The 18,793-nt window shown below is 34.9% G+C and overlaps 1 protein-coding gene across 6 annotated transcripts in view; it reads left to right on the forward strand.

Moving 5' to 3' along the window:
• Positions 1–18,793, forward strand: part of CNTN6 (contactin 6) — a 290,317-nt gene that overhangs the window by 204,692 nt on the left and 66,832 nt on the right. For 2 of the 6 annotated variants that reach the window (XM_027121423.1, XM_027121422.1), the window contains 3 exons: positions 12,786–12,970; positions 15,968–16,104; positions 17,625–17,754. The exons of 1 other annotated variant lie outside the window; for it this stretch is intronic. In XM_027121423.1, coding sequence (XP_026977224.1) covers positions 12,786–12,970; positions 15,968–16,104; positions 17,625–17,754 — 452 coding nt within the window. The remainder of the gene's footprint in view (positions 1–12,785; positions 12,971–15,967; positions 16,105–17,624; positions 17,755–18,793) is intronic. 3 more of the 6 variants (XM_027121424.1, XM_027121425.1, XM_027121426.1) reach the window with 2 other exon arrangements.

Below are 18,793 nucleotides of genomic sequence, written 5' to 3' on the forward strand. Positions count from 1 at the left end.
TGTAAGTGTTTTCCTTAAAAAAGGCTTGAAACATTTCAGCAAAATGGTAAAAAGATGTTATTTGGGGAATTAAATTATGGATGTATTTCCCATTTAGATTCTCTGTAATTACTAATAATTCAGCAAAAAAGTAAGTTCAATTTTATACACTAATTTTTTTTTAATGATTCAAAGATAACCTTTTCAAAATTCAAGTTGCTTTTGAATGAGAAGAAAAAAGTGTTTCTAAAAGTCAATCAGGGCCATTGTGGAGCATACAACCCACTGGTTTGTATGCGATGATGGTAATATCTACCATTTATAAAAATCTGGGGTAGATGATTAGGGAGAGCACAGAAAACATGCCAATCAACCTAGGAGTCTGCTGCAATCATGCAGGCAGGGAGTATAGAGAGTGAGGTCTATAGAAGGCTGGCTAGAGTGTTTACTCATAGACCTTAACCATCTCAAACCACCACAGGCTAATGTGAGTATAGAATAATTAAGACAAAACTTCAGATACCTGCTTGAACTTTAATTACTATGACTTTGGGGACATGCAACTCACTTTCTATGTTGGAGTTTCAGAGCTGACATGATCACAGCTTTCAACTCTCACTTTTGTCTCATTTGTTTAACATGGCAGACTCTTAATTATCTAAGCTGCAAATTAATTGTATTGTGAAACACCCGAGAAACTCCTTGGATAGGTGCTATGCAAATGTAATATGATTGACTTATAAATCTGTGTGTCTCCTCTCAAGAAAATATAGGCCTTTGCTCTTAGTAAAGAAGTTAAACTGATATCCCTCATAACTTTCCTACCACTCTGGTAAACAACCAAACATATTTACTTTTCTTTTCTTTTTTGTGTGTGAATCTTAATTTAGTGACTTTGCTGTCAATGCTCTGGAATGTAAATGAAATTAGTCGCTGCACTATGTGTTCTGGAGCCTTCACACAGAGGACTATATTTATGTATACATGTATATCTTTTTTTTTTTTTTTTTTTTTTTTTTTTGCGATATGCGGGCCTCTCACTGTTGTGGCCTCTCCCGTTGCGGAGCACAGGCTCCAGACGCGCAGGCTCCGGACGCGCAGGCTCAGCGACCACGGCTCAAGGGCCTAGCTGCTCCGCGGCATGTGGGATCTTCCCGGACCGGGGCACGAACCCGTGTCCCCTGCATCGGCAGGCGGACTCTCAACCACTGCACCACCAGGGAAGCCCTTTATATATGTATATCTTATTTATTTTTTTCTAATTTGTGAAGAAAAAGATACTCAGCTTGACTATTAATGTCAAGCAATAAATTTGAAGTCTCACCAAGATGTTTTGATCTATTCCAGAACTTTCAGATGACAGAGCAGATACTTGATTTTGCTTCTCTTTTTACACATATGGACATCATTGCAGATCATACCACAGAAAGGTTGCTCAAGACACTCAAGATGACAGTAGTATTTTAAAATCAAACTAGGTACATTCAAATTTTTCAGACTTTTAACACTTGGTTTAAAAAAAAAGTCAGAGAGATATCTTAAAATTGTCCCATTTGAATGTCTAATAAGCAGTTCAGCTTTTTTATTTTCCTCATTGAGTTGAATGGATAGAGGGCAGACTATTTTCCTAACATAGCTTGTCCCGTTTGCCCCACAATGTATACTGAAGCCTACTCATTAGGTTCTCACTAACTGCTTTGCTTTTTTATCATGATTTTATATTGCTTGGTATAAAATAGTATGGTAAAGTCCATGCCAATCTGAGAACTGACAAATGTTCAAGCCAATCTTTGAAAAATTGAAAGATAGTAACCCCTCAACAAAAACACAGTCACACACACACTCACCCTGGGGCTGAAAGATTTATCAGCAGATTTACTAACATTTCAAGGCAACATTGTGTTCTGGAAAGAGTATAGACTTTGAATTCAAAGAGATCAGGGTTTAAATTCTCAGATTCCCTGTCAATAGCTGGGCCGCTATGATCAGTTTTCTTATCTGTAAAACAAAGGTAAAAACTAGATAGATAGATGGATAGATAGATAGACGACAGAGAGAATAGGATTGATGTAAGGACTGGAAATACTATTAAACTTTCCTACCACAGTCCTGGCTTATGATAGGCAATCAATAAATTATAACAATTTTATTAATTGTGGTCATTGTCAGTGCTGCTTTGGCTGAGGAGGTAAAAAGGAATACACAGGAGGGACAGAAGGGGTTTCTGCATTCTATTTCTGTGCTAACACAATCCTCAAGGACTTGCTCAGAACAATGGATTTACCATTTCTAAATAATGTGTTTAATCTTTATAAGGATTACTGACATTCCCTCATTTATTCATTTGGCAAATTAAGCTCCAGTATCTATTAACTTAGCAAATATGCATTAAATACCTCATTCAATAATTAATTCCTTTATTCCTTCATTTAGTCAAAAGGAATTCTCCTGGCAGCAGATGCTAGGCTAGGCCCTGGGGAAATAAAGATGATAATAAAGGCCCCAGGGAGTTTGCAGGCTACTGAAAATAGGATTGGTGTAACAATATGTGATCACACATTTTTCCTGGGATCTGCTCTTTCCTTACAAACTTTCAATGAAGGAAGATTCAAGGATAGTCACTCTGGGAGCTTTCCGGATTATCTTTTCCCCAGGTTACTCCTTGTTAAATTGAGACTGGAGACAGTCACTCTCAATTCACATGGTAGAACTAATGTTAGACTGTTATTGAAGGGGTCCTTCGTATCTCTTAGAAATAGAAAATTCTTGCTTCCTTTTCTCCCATCTCATCAATACTTCTTTTTTTTTCAAAATTAATACTTTTGAAATAACAGTTTTAGAACAGAAAAATTGAGCAGATGGTATAGTGAGATCCCATATAATGCCACACACAGTTTCCCCATTATTAACATCTTACACTAAGATGGTACCTTTGTTACAATTAATGAACCAACACGAATACGTTTTAATTAACTGAAGTCCATAATTTACTCAAATTTCCTTGTTGTTTTTTTTTTTACCTGATGTCCTTTTTTTATTCCAAGATTCCATCCAACATACCACATTGAGTTTTCTTGTCTCCCTAGGCTCTTCTTGGCTGTAACAGTGACTCAGACTTTTCTTGTTTTTGATGACCCTGACAGTTTTGAGGAGTGGTGGTCAGTTTTATTGTAGGATGACCCTCTATTAGAATTTGTCTACTATTTTTCTTATAATTAGTCTGAGATTATGGGTCTTGGGTAAGAAGACTACAAAGGTAAGGTGCCATTTTCGCACATCATATTAAGGTTACTCTCTATCACAATGATCTATGGCTACTGATGCTGCCCTTAATCACCTGGCGGAAGCAGTTTTGTCAGGATTCTCCACCATAAACGTACTCATTTTTCTCTCTTTACATTTGAGTCTTTGGAAGGAGGTTAATATGTGCTGTCCACACCTAATGAGTAGGGAGTCATGCTACACCTCCTCTAATCTATGTAATTTATTTGGAATTCTTCCTCATTGGAGTTTTTTCACTTCTCCTTCATTTATTAATTTATCCAATCCTTTATTTATATCAGTACTGATTAGTAGATATTTATTTCATACTTTCAGTCATAATCCAATATTGCTTTATTTTGCTGCTCAAATTGTTTCAGCGTATTCTTCTGTAAAATGCTTTAATTTTTTTATTAAATGTACATATGAATGCATCTCTGGGTCATTAAACAGTTTTCTGTACCCTCAATTGTAATGACAGTAGGGTATTCAGATGTATGTTTTCAACCAGTCTCCTACTGGTGGACATTTAGTTTCCTTTCGTTTTGTTTTCATTTTTTATTGTCATGAATAATGATGTAATGCATATTCTTATGGCTATATTTTGCCCATCTCCATGTGGACTTCCTCAGTATATGTTTTAAAAATTAGAATTTTTGGATAACAGGAATATAAAAGCTAAGGTTTCTGATACATGTTGCCAAATTCTTCTGAAGAACCACTGCAGAGGATCCACTTTCAAAGACCAGGACCCTAGGTTACAAGTTGGGCCTCTTTTGATCTTACACACATGCTGAATTCAATGGCAAACATTCCTTTCATTCTTTTTCTATTTCAAAAAACAAAATTGGATTTTTACACTGCTGTTTCCAAAACTAAATTAATTTAAAGGTTCTAAAAATCATCCAAGAAGAATATATATACTTCTGCAAGTGACTGTTCATCCTTTCCATTCCAGTCTATCACCACTTTTCTCAGGAGACCTACAGTTCTTACTTTTTAAGTAACTGGCAATTGCAGGAGAGAAAGATTTCAAATCCAAGTTGGAACTGAGATTAAGGAAAAGAAGTTACTTCCTTTTCTCGAGCTGACCTTGGAACCCATCTCTAGAACCTTTATTGGAATTTGGAGGCATCTCAATACGTTAAAAAAAAAAAAAAAACTCTATGATTTCATCTTCTGGCCCTTGGACAAAAGGAACTCTACCCACTGATTATAAAACATATTAACTCATTAGGTGAAGAATATATTTCTAAGCACACATTATACAGACTAAAAAGGTGATTCTCATGTTGTAGCTGGTTAGCTCATGCGGGAGCAGAAAAACATGGTGGTTTAGAGCTCATTATGGAAAGACAGACTTTAGCTCAAAACTTTTCTTTGAAAACTTACTGTGTGATATTGGGCATGTTACTCAACCTATTCTAGTCCCAATCTCCTCATCTACAAAATGTTAATAGCAATAGTACTATGTCTCATGGTATTATTATATGGTTTCAATGAAGCACTTAGCACAGTGCCTGGCATATAATGTGTTCAATAAACGTTAGATCTATTAAAAATAGAATGATTAAATATAATAAACCATATACAATGTCTCCTTTATACGAAAGTTTATGATTATGAGCAGAGCTAAGGTCAAGCCCTATAATTCTTAAGGAGTTATAATTCTGAACATAATTCTGAAGGAACATGTGCCTCGAGAACCTACCTCAACCAAATTATCATTTTCTCTGCTGTAGTGCCACATAGCACTCATATGATTGGTGAAGTATTTATTTAGGGTTAATATTATGTATTAATAAAACATTATGGAGAAGCTGTCAATTAACTGCTAAGTGCAGTATCATTTTCGGCTCTACCACACCTTGAATTATGGGCTCCAGTTTTATGTTTCATGTGCAAATTATTACTCACATTGTGGAGTAGAAAATAGCAATAAAGTCTTAGGAACTCTTTGGATGATAGAACCTTCCTGTCCCTATGTGATGATCATGGTAATAAGGTGACTTAGTAAGCTTTATTATTGGTTCAAACTTTATATTTCAGAATGTATTCTCATAGTCTATCCTCATTTTATCCTTTCAAGAAGACTTTTACGTACCCATTGTTACCTCTAGTTATAAAGAGAAAGCTGAGGCTCAGAGATGTTAGGTAATTTGCACTCATAGATGTTAGGTAATTTGCACTCATTTACACAAAACTCACCTATGTCCTTTCACTCTACGTGTAAGTACTATTCTGCTACCACTGCTCTTACATCCAAACCGTCTGTGGCTTTTCAATTGGCTGCAACAACTGTAGTGTCAAGTGTCAAATACCAGATAAACACATGCACATGATAACATTTTTCCCCCAAGGGAAACCTGGTATACACACTGACCAGTAGAACAGGATCATGACTATGTTTAGATCACTCAGGAAAAAAAAAGAAAAAAAAAAAAGATTTTCCTTTTTCCATAACAGTAAGATTGCTTTTCTACAGAACTCATGAATTTATCTATATTGTATCCCCATAGGACAATCTTATATTCCAAGCTCTTTGTATGAATATTTCAAGTTGAGGAAATGAAAGCAGCTAGCTGAAGTCTGAAAATTTAACAAAGGCACTCCTTGCTGGTTTTGTTATTCTGCTTCCCTCTCTTCGATTAAAAATGGCCACTGATGGGATTTTCTGAAATGAGGTTCAAGTTAAGAATAATCCCAAATATAAGCATCTTAGGAAACAGGTTCTCTGTACCAGTTTCTAGTTAAAAACTTGGTATGGCCTGGATTTAAGCTGTGGATAATGAGATTTAAGAAATCCAGGGAAGAAATATAAGCTTTCTCAAATAGCACTAGTAATGAAAATTCTATTTATGGCTAAAAGTATAGAACTGAAGCAGAGTTCGTACAAGAGTGTGAATAGCTTTAATTTAACTTCCAGTTCAGGCTGAACTAGGCCAGAGGGTTAACAAATGTATTCTCTGTCTCCAGATAAAATTAATGGGATGCTCACTCTGTAAAAGCATAATGACAAGAGAGTAAGGAATGAAAGTCCTTATTTATGGCAATGCTTATTTAAGAAGCACAATACCAGAGGGAGGGGCAAGAAAGAAAGAAAGAGAGAGAGAGAGAAAAAGGAAGGAAGGAAGGAAGGAAGGAAGGAAGGAGGAGGGAAGGAGGGAGGGAGGGAGGGAAGGAGGAAGGAAGGAAGGAAGGAAGGGAGGGAGGGAGGAAGGAAGAAAGGAGGAGGGAGGGAGGAAGGAAGGAAGGGAGAAAGGATGGAGAGAAAGAAAGAGACAAAAAGAGGGAAAGAGAAAGCAGGAGGGAGGGAAGGAGGAAGAAAGAAACTTTGCTTTTATGATCTAGTAGTATTTTAGAACTGTGAGGACTCACATTTCAGGAAAATATAGAAACAAAATAAGAAAAGGCTTTTGCAAAGTTTTTTGAAATACACGGTTCATGAATGCCTCATCTATGGTCTGAGGAAACTCTGGATGAGAGAGTTGCTTCAAATTGATTTTCTTTATTGAGATTTGTATCCAAGCTGGATTTTGACACCATATTTGTGAAGATTAAAAAAAAAAATAAGTGGGGAGGAACTGGGACTGAAAGGGAAATGTTGCCAGAAATGGCTGATACCTGTAGTTAGTATGATGATGGCACCATGTATTTTAACTTAACCTTTAAACGACAGAGTTTCAAGGGATTTAATAATAATCTCCATTCTGAAGACCCTTCAAAGATCTCCCTTGCTGCATGGCATTCTTCATATATTAATATATTAACTTTGCACTTTAAATAGATCACTTATTTTAAATTAAAATGAACTGCCAGAGAATATTACATCACTAATATCATCATCGTGGACAAACTAGGTAGATCCTAAATAGAATGCTAAAGCCACAGAAGGAGAAGGAGTCTACTAGTGCTAATAACTGAATGGGTGGCAACTCAGAGAACTGGAAGGTGGATCACAGTAAATTAGCCTGTACTGGAACTCTAAGTGGTAGAGAATTGGCAGATCATAATTTAGTAGAAATTACCTGTCTAAACATGAGTACCATTCCAAAAAGGTAATTAGGATTGTTAACAACTTCCAGCTGAGTATTTAACTGGACATATGGACACCATCTGTCACAATCCTGGTATACAGTAAGCACTCAATTAATGGTTATTAATATTCATAAATAAACGTTCAGCTTTCTTACAACGCATTTTTTTTCTCTTTGGAGAATGTTGTCTAATTCCTTTCCTCTCTACCGTAATGGCCCTAGATGATAAGCCAGGCTGAAAAAAAAAAGTATTTTACAGCAAAGCATGTTATATCTCACCTGAGAGATCCCTGCTCTCATGAGGAGGAAATGAACATTACTGCTATGATCAGAGGCATTATCTCCTTACCAGCCAGTGTATTAAACAGGAAGAAGCAGGAAATTTACTTCTAGAGACATATGTTCATGCTTGTGTACCCATTTCGTTCACAGTATGGAGATTTGATTTTAGTTTATGTATGATTCATAAATCAATTTATGTCAAATGCCTAGTCATATGGAGTTCTTAAAGGAGAATAGAAAACAGATAAATACAAGCTAGGAATCTGGCTTTTGAAATGATAACAGTAACATAGTAATCTTAAATTATTTTTAACTTGTCATTAACACAAAAAATATAGTTTAAAGTGTTCTAGACAGTGTGTTAAACACATGAAATGTATTATATCATTTAATCTTCACTCTAGTCCTGTGACTTACATACTAGTGTTAAGCCCTATCCTATAAATGAGAATATTTATGTTATAAATGTGCAATAACATATAGCTGGTAAGTGTAAAAACTGCACTCTGCTCTGTACTGTATAAATAGTATTCTATTATAATAGCTTTGTTATTAATATTAGCACTAGTATTAGTATTATCATTTATACAGAATGTTATCTCTTGGAAAAATTAACTTGCATTTAAAACTAAAGCTCATTACTAAAATAATTTCATCTTTTGTTGATTTTAGTTCTTTCTACCCACTGTCCATTTGGCATGTCTTCAGAAAAGAGAGACGGTGTGAAATCTAAAGCAATTCATTTAGTGTCTTCATAAAAAGTGCCCAGACTAAATGGGAACTTTTCATTAAAATGCACATGTTTTACATGTATTCTCCATGATCCTATATCTCACATTACCAGTGGTAATCAAGAGGTTCATGACATTCATATTTTGTACTGACATAACAAATCTGAAAACAAAATCTCAACGTTTAATTAGTAACTGTGAAATCATATAAAACTGCTTGATTTTTCTCCCATTAGAAATTTTGTTAACATGAAATATAGCCACAAAATGCACTTGATAAGACTTTTGATTAAAAAGTTTAAATGTCTGAGTGACTATTTTTTGATAGTTTAGTTGCTCTGAGAATTCTAAAATATCTAGAGTATAAAATATGATATCCTGAAGGAATCTACCATATCATACAATTTGATCACACAGATAGAAAATAACATAGCTAGGATTTGAACCCAGGCATTCAGACACTATTTGTAAAGTCTTTTTTTGGACGAAAGCAGCAGGAAAATTACTCAAAAAGGCATTACAAAAAGAGACTGTATTGACTAATGGAAATGTTCAAGGAGATTTTTTTTTAAATTTTTTTGTGCATCAAGCATGACTTAATCTAGACATGTAAAGAATTCCAAGTTTCCTTCTTTTGTGTCAACTTTGACTTTCAGAGACACTTTCTCCATGTGGTGGAAAAGTGTTGCCTAGAAGCTCCAAGCTATATCCCACTATCTGAGGAAACCCTAGGAACAAAAGATCCTCTCTTTAATAACTCCTCCAAAAGCAGTCCCAGAACTGAGTCTAGTTGTCTCTGATTGGGTTGTCTTAGTTTCCAGAGTTGACCAACTATGGTGGCCACAGTACACTAGCTTCTAATGGCAAGACCTGAATCTTGTGCTCAGTCCTGCAGCCAGAGGTATAGTCCTCCCAATTCAAATCAGATGGACTAAAGACAGTAAGCACTGGGTTTTCTAAGGAAAATCAAAATGCACACACAAAAACCAACACATGTCCACTGCAGACTGAGAATACAGAGGTCTAATTCTTATACCTTTCTTCAAAATTGAAAGTTACGTTAGAAGCCAGTTCACTGAATTTTATAAGCTTCTCAATAGTTGAGTGGTTTATGAGAGAAGATATATCACTCCAAACATAATTGAGGTAAGAAAAACAAGATCTAGAGGATGTTCTTTAAATGAGAAACTTATGTCTCACTTCAGCCTCATGTCTCTTTCACATTTCTTGCCTTCTAGTGTAATTTTGACCCTATAGAGCATTGTTCTGAAAATATAAACCACACTCATGGTTTTTCACAAGGATTCTACTGCTCAGTTTTTGGTCTTATAGGTCATTAATGTTCACTTCCACAGAATATCATTTTTATGTGTCTAGTGGCTATATAGAAGTACCATATTGAGAAGTACTTACAGTTGGTATTATAATCAAAGTGGAACATGATTAGAGCATATTGGGGGTTCTAATAAACTGGTTTGCCAAGAAGTAGATCTTGAAAGGATATTTTTTTTAAAGTGACTTTTTAGAAGAGTTTTTATGAAGAACACATCAGGGAATGGACAAGCCCACTTGGGAAAAAAAGAGTAGCCAGGCAGAGTATAATATCATGCAAAGTTCCACAGAAGATATATTTGCCTCAGTCTTGTACAGGGGTTCTAGAAAGAGTGCAGGTCACACCTAGAGGTATTCCACCATCAGGGGCAGGGGAGCTGGAGTATTTACGCCTCATGTAGTCAGTTATTGGTTGAGAGTTGCTCCAGGGAGTAGGTAAATTCCTTACTGTTTTCAGCTCTTTTTTTGTGAAGGAAAAGTTAGCTACAGCAGCTTAAGGGTAGTTGACAGCAAAATGATGCATGTACTAACTGTTGAGGGTGAAAGCACATCAGGATTTGGGGTGCTAAGGGATAAGAAAGAAAACGGGTGAAGCACTGACATTATCTGCTGCACTACTTCTGTTGGAAAGGTATGTCTATATAGAATACATCATTTTATCCTTCAAGGGAAAAATGCTTGTCCAGAGACTCCAGTGTCCTCACTGAGTTCTTTTGGAGGGAAAGGTCAGAATAATTGGGATTGGTGGGACTTGTTCTTTCTACCCCCACTTAACTGGGCCACTTAAGATGGTGATTCACTATTACAAAACCACAAAAATTGAAAGCTATCAGAGGATGATTTTACAGTAGCTGTGATGTCTGTTTTGTCTTGTAAGCACATAGAGTCTGAGACAAAGAAATCTGGAAATAAATCCCAGCTGTGCCACTTTCACTTACAGAAAGAGAAAATGAAATTATATTTACACATTATACACATAGTGCTTGGCACACAGTCTGTGGTTAATAAACCGTAGCTCTTCATTGTGATATTATTATAGTTATTATTATTAAATGTCAAACCATTAAATTTCTGGTTCAGAGATTTAGATATTTAGTTAGGTTAAAAATGGACTTCTGTCTTCATAGTTAAAATAAAGAACAATTATATAACAATGGGAAAATAGTCTTTACTGAATTTTTTTTTTGTCTGAATGTTTTAGGTTAAAATGTTTTTTAGTTGAATATTTTGCATGTATTTGTCATAAACCTCAGAGATACACTATCATAAAAAGACAACAAAGGATCATGAATTCAGATAAATATCAGAGCCTCTATTTATAATATTTTTCTCTTTGTAAATTAATTTTCTTAGAATTTTTCTATTACATGGGTAATACATGCTCATTGTAGGAAAATAATGGAAAAATTGAGATAAGCAGAAAAAAGGAGAATAAAAGGCATTCATATTCTCACCACCTATAGCTACTAACTTTTCATGTTCACGTACACGTTACATGTATTTTTAAAAATTGGATAATACTGCCCCAGACTTGGTGAAGCTCTTTCTCTGTGAGTAAACTTTCTTCTAGAACTTTATTTTTATTCTTAGTTTGGTATTTCATAAAATGAATGAATAAGAAAACCAGTTATCTGGGTTAATTGTTGGCAAGAATATGCCATTTTACTAAAATATCAACCTAAAGTTGTGGCAAGTGGCAAAGCTTTTTAAAAAGACAAAAACAAAACTTATCATAATACATAATGATGTTGTGTTTAACAAAATTCAAGTTGTATCTGTCACTATATGCTAATTCTGAGAAAAACAGATGAATCAAACATTGATTGGGGAGTATGTTTCCTGTGAAATATGTGTGAGCACATGTATGACTTTCTGCATGATGTATATCTTTGATTTGCACAGCAGGATCATCATTGTTTGCAATAAAAAATTCCTGAGCCTTCATCAGTTTCCCTGCTTTAATTGAAGTCTCTACTCAGTCATCACCACCAATTTTCTGCAGTTGTTACTGCTCAGACTCAGTAGATCTTCATTTGTCAACCACTTTGTATGTGACTGAATGGTTCTCCTACACCAGTTTCATGGACTTGAAAAAAATTCTGCATCGTCTACAAAGTTTTCTAATTTGGCTTTGCAAAATGATTTACTATTATTATTATTATTTGAAATACGTTTAGAACAGAAATATTTAAAGCACCTGAAAATCCATAAGGGAATGAAGAATTACTTGAAAGTAAGAAAGGAAAGATGATAGTGTGAATAGATTGGGGATTGATTTTACAAATGATTGGTTTAGGGAAGATTTTCTGGTTATAACTTTATAAGCTACATTTCTTTATATTCTATCTGTACAAGTGAGGCCTTCCTCACCATGGTATTTTTGCTGTTCTAAAAGATAATCGCATTAGACTAAACGTATTAGATTTAAGACCTTAAGCTAAATTCCTATAAATACAGGAATTCTTTACAAATTCTTTCTGAAAAGAGACAGAGTACAATGTAAAGTTATCTTTTATGTCATTTTAAGTTTGAGTGTAAATAAGTACATTCTTTTGAGGATCATAGATTCTGTGCTCCCAGTTCATCTGGGTCTGTTATATAATACTGATCCCCTTTGATAATTTAGCTCACCCATCACATATGTCTTCAGTTACATATTAGTACCAGTTTAGCTATAGAGGAATCTGTATTTTTGTCTTAGAATCTGTAAATAGAGAGAGCTTGCCTCCTCTTAAAAGTCACATCCTCACAAAGAATTTCCTGACCACCGTATTTAAAGTGATATAATCTTGCTATTATCTCTGCACCTTATTTCCTTTGTTTCAGTTATTGCAATTTACAAATATATTTGTTTTTCATAATTTGTTTATTGCCTGTTTCCCCACTGGTCTGTGAGCAACATGAGGGCAGAAAACATGTTTAGTTCAGTCATCAGTTTATTCCCTGATCCTAATACTGTGACTTGCACATGACAGGCTCTTAATAAAGTGTTATAAATCGCTGGATGAGTGAATGGCAAATGACTGCATGATGTGAAAACTAGTCACAATATAATATATTGATTTATTTTTTTCCTTGAGAGTTATCCTTAAGGAATTCTTATTTTATCCTGCTGTCATAAAGACTGAACCATCTTCTATTCTAATGAGGTATAACTGTTTAGTCCAGTCCCTGATATTAGTTGGAGGAGGTTGGATGGAAGCCCGTTGCCTGGGAAAGTCAAGTACAGCAAATCCCAAGCTATCCTTGAAATCCCAAATTTTCAACAGGAAGATGAAGGCGTCTATGAGTGCATTGCAAGTAACCTTCGAGGAAGAAATCTTGCAAAAGGTCAACTCATTTTCTATGGTGAGCTAATGAATTTCAAAAAGTATATGAAATAATTGGTCATATCCTTCATAGTAAATAGTGAATGTCTTTAGCATGTTGTGGAAAAGTGTCATAGGAGAAATAGAGAAGACACATTTCCAGGAAAGGATGCTTATTAATACAATGATTAGCAGATGGGAATGACCATTTTTAAAATATGGCTTTAATTTCAGCATAGTATGCTAATAAATAATAGCATGCTATTGTTTATTATAATTGCCTTGGAAATATCAGCAATGTTATGTAAAAGCCATAGACGTTTATAACACAAAGTAGAATGGAATTCAATATATTTCCCTTAAAACATTCAGCAACAGCCTATGAAAACCTTAATTATTATCCCAAGTAGAACTTAACAAAAGGAGGAGAAAATGACAGGAGAAACATAATACTTAATGGTAGTTTTCAGTATTTGTTTATATTTCCAATAATTGTCTACTCATATGTAGGTAATAGAAAAAAAAACTCATTACTTCATTTAAAAAATATATTTGCCTCAATTATCAGAATCTCTCATGGACTTAAGAGAGATGGTGAAAGCATATATTTTCTGAAAGTTGCCTTTATGTCTTCTTTCATCCAGGCCAAAATACACACTTGCATGAAATTCACTTTTTCTTTTTTTTTGATGTGAAAAAAACATAAAATATACCTCATAATTATCAAAATGTTTGTTGCTTTTAAAATATTATTAACTTCTTCGCTAAATTTAATACATCTGTACTAGGGGACTTTTAAAAACTGTATTTATACATGGCCAAAAGTCATCTTCTATGTGACATGTTTCTATGTGACACATTTATAATCAATAATAAAGTAATCAGAGGAAAAATATCCATCTATATTGTGTCCTTATAACCTCCAAAATAAGTTTATAAAATATTTTCATTATAAAAAACGGAACACATTTAGAGGAGTTAAGTGAGTTACATAACCATTGATGGGGGAAAAAATAAATCTAAAACCCAAGCCCATATGGTAGACTTGAAATCCTAAGCTTTGTTTTTTTATGTAGTTCCTACTTAGTTGAAGATTTAAAACTTTGTTCTTCAGAATCCTAAGCAACCAATGAATGTACACATTAAATAAATAAATATGGTTTAAAGTTACAGTTATTGCACTAAGCAACAAACCATATATATCTCAAACTCCTGTAAGCTATGTGGATTTTATATGACCATGCATTTCTTCTTCCAGGTCAAACATATGTTAGGGCAATTTCTGAACAATTACCTACAGATTATACATTTTAAAAATAATAAATAGAAACATGAATCAATTTCACCCATACACTCAGTTCTTCTAAGGGTTGCCTTCATTTATCCCTCAAGGTTGTGAAAAACATGTTGTGTAACTGGAAGTTGCCCTGATTTCCACAGGAGGTAATCTAGGCTTACTTTTCACCACAGTGGGACATCATGATTTCTTCCTCTCCTCCCTGAAGGATGTTCTATCTTTGTGGAAGCGGAAGTTACAGTGGAAACACCCTGAAAGTCAGATATACTTGTGCATCATTTCAAAGACTCTCAGTTCCACTTTCTCCAACTACTGCTCCAGTGACCAGCTCAGCACCATGGTTTGCAGGTGTAGCCTGACAGAATCTTACCGCAGGTGCCACAGAAGGCCATCTTGTTCCCTGCTCCAGTTTTCTTTGGCCCCTTCAAGAACCTACTCAGCACTTAAGCACACACAACCTGGATGTCCTAATAGTTAACACCTGCACTGCCCTTGAATAACTGTGAAAAAGAGCCAATGAATAAATGCTTCCTCCTCCTTTCCTGGGTATGCAGTTATAGACATTCCTTATACATTCACAGAGGATGGAGTAACAATCGTCCGTGCTGGTGGTCAACTCAATAACTCATCCTTGCATTAACTCTTTCCTTCCCTGTTGACTCTTCCTTTTCCTGACACCTTACCCTTGGCCAGCACTTCCAAATAAACAAACTGAACACAAGCCCTTGACTTTGGCTCTGCTCTCAGAGTAAAACGATAGGTTTCTCTTTTCTAACTATGTCTTCTTGAGCAGGTTACCTAACACCCATACAACAAAATCCTCTATAAAAGTTTGGAGGAAGAATTGAGTACAACACATGTAAAACACCTAGCTGGTAACAGATTGAGATTCCAAAGGAAGGCTCCTCCACTCCAATATATCTAGAATAGATCTAAACAAAGGAGAGGGATTAAATTGCAAATCCAGAAATTTTCCTATCATCATTATAGAAGAAATATTAATTTTAAAGCATTTAACTTATACACCCCTGTTTCCATGAATGTTAGAAAGGATAATACTACCTTACACTTAAATAACATTTCAACATCAATTATACCAGTTGCTTTTTGCTTCAGAACTATGTAGATTAGTTCTCAGATTAGAAAATAAGGTTTGGAAAATTCATGCCTAGGATCAAAGTTAGATGCTTAACCTATATACAACTCCAAAAGTTCTCATTCCCTGTCAAGAATTTTATGTAGGGAAAAAAAACACTGGATTATAACCGTACTAAAATGTGATGAGGCTGATATTTGATTTACACTTCAAACTACTGAATTGTAATTATATCGGGTATAGATACAATTATTTTACTTAGCTTAATCCAAATGTAACCAATGGCCTTTTGCCCACAGAGGGTTCAGATTTGATATACATTTTCTAACTTGACCTATATACTAATAGTTAACATAGAATTATTCTCTAGCCTTGTTCCCACAACTCTCAAGTTGTTATACAGGTGCAGCAAAATGACAAAAGGCAAACATCAATCTTACGCAAAATGTCCACTGATATTTACAACAGGGTTTCTCTTATCCCACTTTGGGGGTCCTGCATTTCTCTTCCCTCAAATCATGTGTGTACAGTACTACCAGACCCAGTTAGCCTTGTCCTTCTGATTTCTACAGTCCTTGGAATGTAAAATAATGTCTTGGATAACTGACTTGCTAAATAGCTGCTGTTGTTTCTTTTCGAAACAGCCCCTCCAGAATGGGAACAAAAAATCCAAAATACATACCTGTCCATCTATGACAGCTTGTTTTGGGAATGCAAAGCTAGTGGAAAGCCAAACCCTTGGTACACATGGTTAAAGAATGGTGAACGCCTCAATCCAGAGGTAAGCAACTGTGCTGATATTAAACATTCACCTACTCTGCTAGGGAAATTTTGTTACTAACAGAAACTATGTTTCTGGAATGTTTAGTAGGTGCCAGGAAATACAGTATAATCTTTATATACCCTAATTTATTTAATCCTTAAATTTATTTAATCCTCACATAGCTATTAATATTATCATCATTTTTCAAATGAGAAAACTAAGGGTAGAGAACACAACTTGCACAAGGTCACACATTACTCAGTGATGGATCCGTATTCAGATGATATCATCATCCTCATCCTCATCATCCTCATCCTCCTCCTCATCATCATCATCAACAACATCCACTGAACTCTCATATGAGCCAGGCCCTGTGTTAAGTATTTTTCATGCATTATATTATCGTATCCTCATGACAATTTTATGAGAGAGATATGATTATTATTTCTATAAATGAAAAAAAATTGGTGTCAGAGGGCTTAAGGCCATTTGTCCAAGGTCACACCGCAGCTAGTAAATGTTAGAATTAGTATTCTAAGCATAATCTGATTCCAGAACCCAAGCTCTTAATCATTACCCAGTATCTTGGTTTTATGAAAGCTAATGGCCGTCTCTAAACTTAGGGAAGTAGAGAACTGAGGCAGTTATCCACAATTTTCAATCTAAAGCACACCTTATCCTACAATATACAGAAAATGAGACAAGGTTATTTTTCCCATCAAATTATCCAAATAATTGTGTTAATTCTCCACTCTACTTTGCACTTACAGGCACAGTTAGAGATAAAAGGAACATCTGTTGTTTAGAATCTGAATGGAACACTGTTCTTTGTTTCGGCTTTACTGAAATTTAATTCCTGAATCCCTATTGCATGTAACATTCCCTGTTTCCTCCGGCCTACTTTTGATATCTTTAGAGGATGGTAATAGGTACCCTGAAATATTTAAAGTTATATTTGCACTATTAAACTATTTCATTCTATACACTCAAAATTATATTTCTATACTCCAAATGGGACTGTGTAACAGATTTTGGCTATTTAAACATACTTTACAGTCAACTGCAGAAAAGAAGAATTTAGCTCCTTCAACTTATGTACTGAATTAGAAAATTATCAAGTCATCATATTTTAAGTCTTTTTGAGACATTATGATGGAAATCCAAGGAAATTTGCTAATCACTCTATCCATGTCTAACATTATTGTCAAACCATGTTTTCTGGAAAACTGGAATGGTAGAGTATTCCAAATTATTTTATATACCGTATAACAGAAAGGTAACATACCTTCAATGCAAAGAATGCCAATATTCAAAAAAATAAGGTCACATAAAATATACTAGCCACTAAAATTATACTAAGAACACTTCCATTTTCTTAAACTCCAGAAAGCTTCTCAGGACCTTGAAGTATACTAACCTCATTTTCATAAGCAACAGTTCTCATACACCAAAGTATCATAGCTCATAGATATGCATAAATGATAAGAGAATACCTACGTTAACACACTAGCATCTTTATGTGACTTTTCTTTTATTAGGAAAGAATTCAAATAGAAAATGGGACACTTATCATAACTATGCTGAATGTGTCAGATTCTGGTATCTACCAATGTGCTGCAGAAAACAAATATCAGATAATTTATGCAAATGCAGAATTGAGAGTATTAGGTAAGTCACTCATTTATAGCCAAAAAATTCAAACTGACATTTTAGCAAGCTATGATTATATGTAATATGAATCCAATTTTTCTGTAAATTAGAAATTGCTTTTCCTTGAAATAATGAAAAATGTCTAAATTAGCTTCTAAAAAAATGTGAAGTGAGAATTATTATTCTGCTAGGGCAACATATTAGGGCTTGGAGGAGCCCACTACTGGGTTCATCCAAACCAGAAGTGGCTCCTCCAAAGCTGATCCCAGCATGAGGTTTTGAATACAACCCCAAAAGCATCTATTAGGAATGTTTCCAGCTGCAAATAAGAAAATAAGAAATGGAAACCTCAATTTATAGAGACTTAAACAACAATTTATTTTATCTCAGTAATAACTTCAGGGGTGGTAGCTGAGCAATGGCACTGTGACTTGATGACGTTATTCTTTAAACTCTTTCCTCATGCTTGTAGCCTGCTGGTTCCAGGATGACTGCTGTAGCTACAGAAATCAAGTCCACACTCAAAGCAGAAGAAGACAGAGTGGACAGTCTTTTTCATTAGTAAAGCAAAAATTTCTGAGCCCTTACAGCAGACTCCTTTTATGTCATTAGCTAGAACCCTGTCATGTGACCACTGAGACCTCAAGATAAGCTGGGAAAATAAGCCTTTATAGTGGAAAATGTTGAGATAGAAGTGGTTTGCAGATGATATTCTGGGACAGTCAACCAGTGGTGTCTGTCAGGATAAATGACTCATTGATATCTTTCATCCTAAGGCTTTCTTAGTGGTATAAAGACAGGAGATGAAAGAGAGGAGGAATTAAGCAAAAAGACAGTTTCAGGAGCATATGGGTGATGGACATTGATTCATCTGCTTATTCATTCAGTCAGCATTTATTGAATATTTGTTGTGTACTAAGCACCTAAAACATAATTATCAAAATTAAAGTGATCTTTATCTTCATAGAACCTGTAGTTTCACAGAGAAAAAAGGCTAAATTTTAAAATATCATGATTATTACAGTGAAGAATTGAATAGGTGTTATCAGTTGAACAT

This window comes from Aethalodelphis obliquidens, unplaced genomic scaffold (assembly GCF_003676395.1).
Source record: "Aethalodelphis obliquidens isolate GAN/ISIS:26980383/991018 unplaced genomic scaffold, ASM367639v1 scaffold22, whole genome shotgun sequence".
Classification (NCBI taxonomy): domain Eukaryota; kingdom Metazoa; phylum Chordata; class Mammalia; order Artiodactyla; family Delphinidae; genus Aethalodelphis; species Aethalodelphis obliquidens.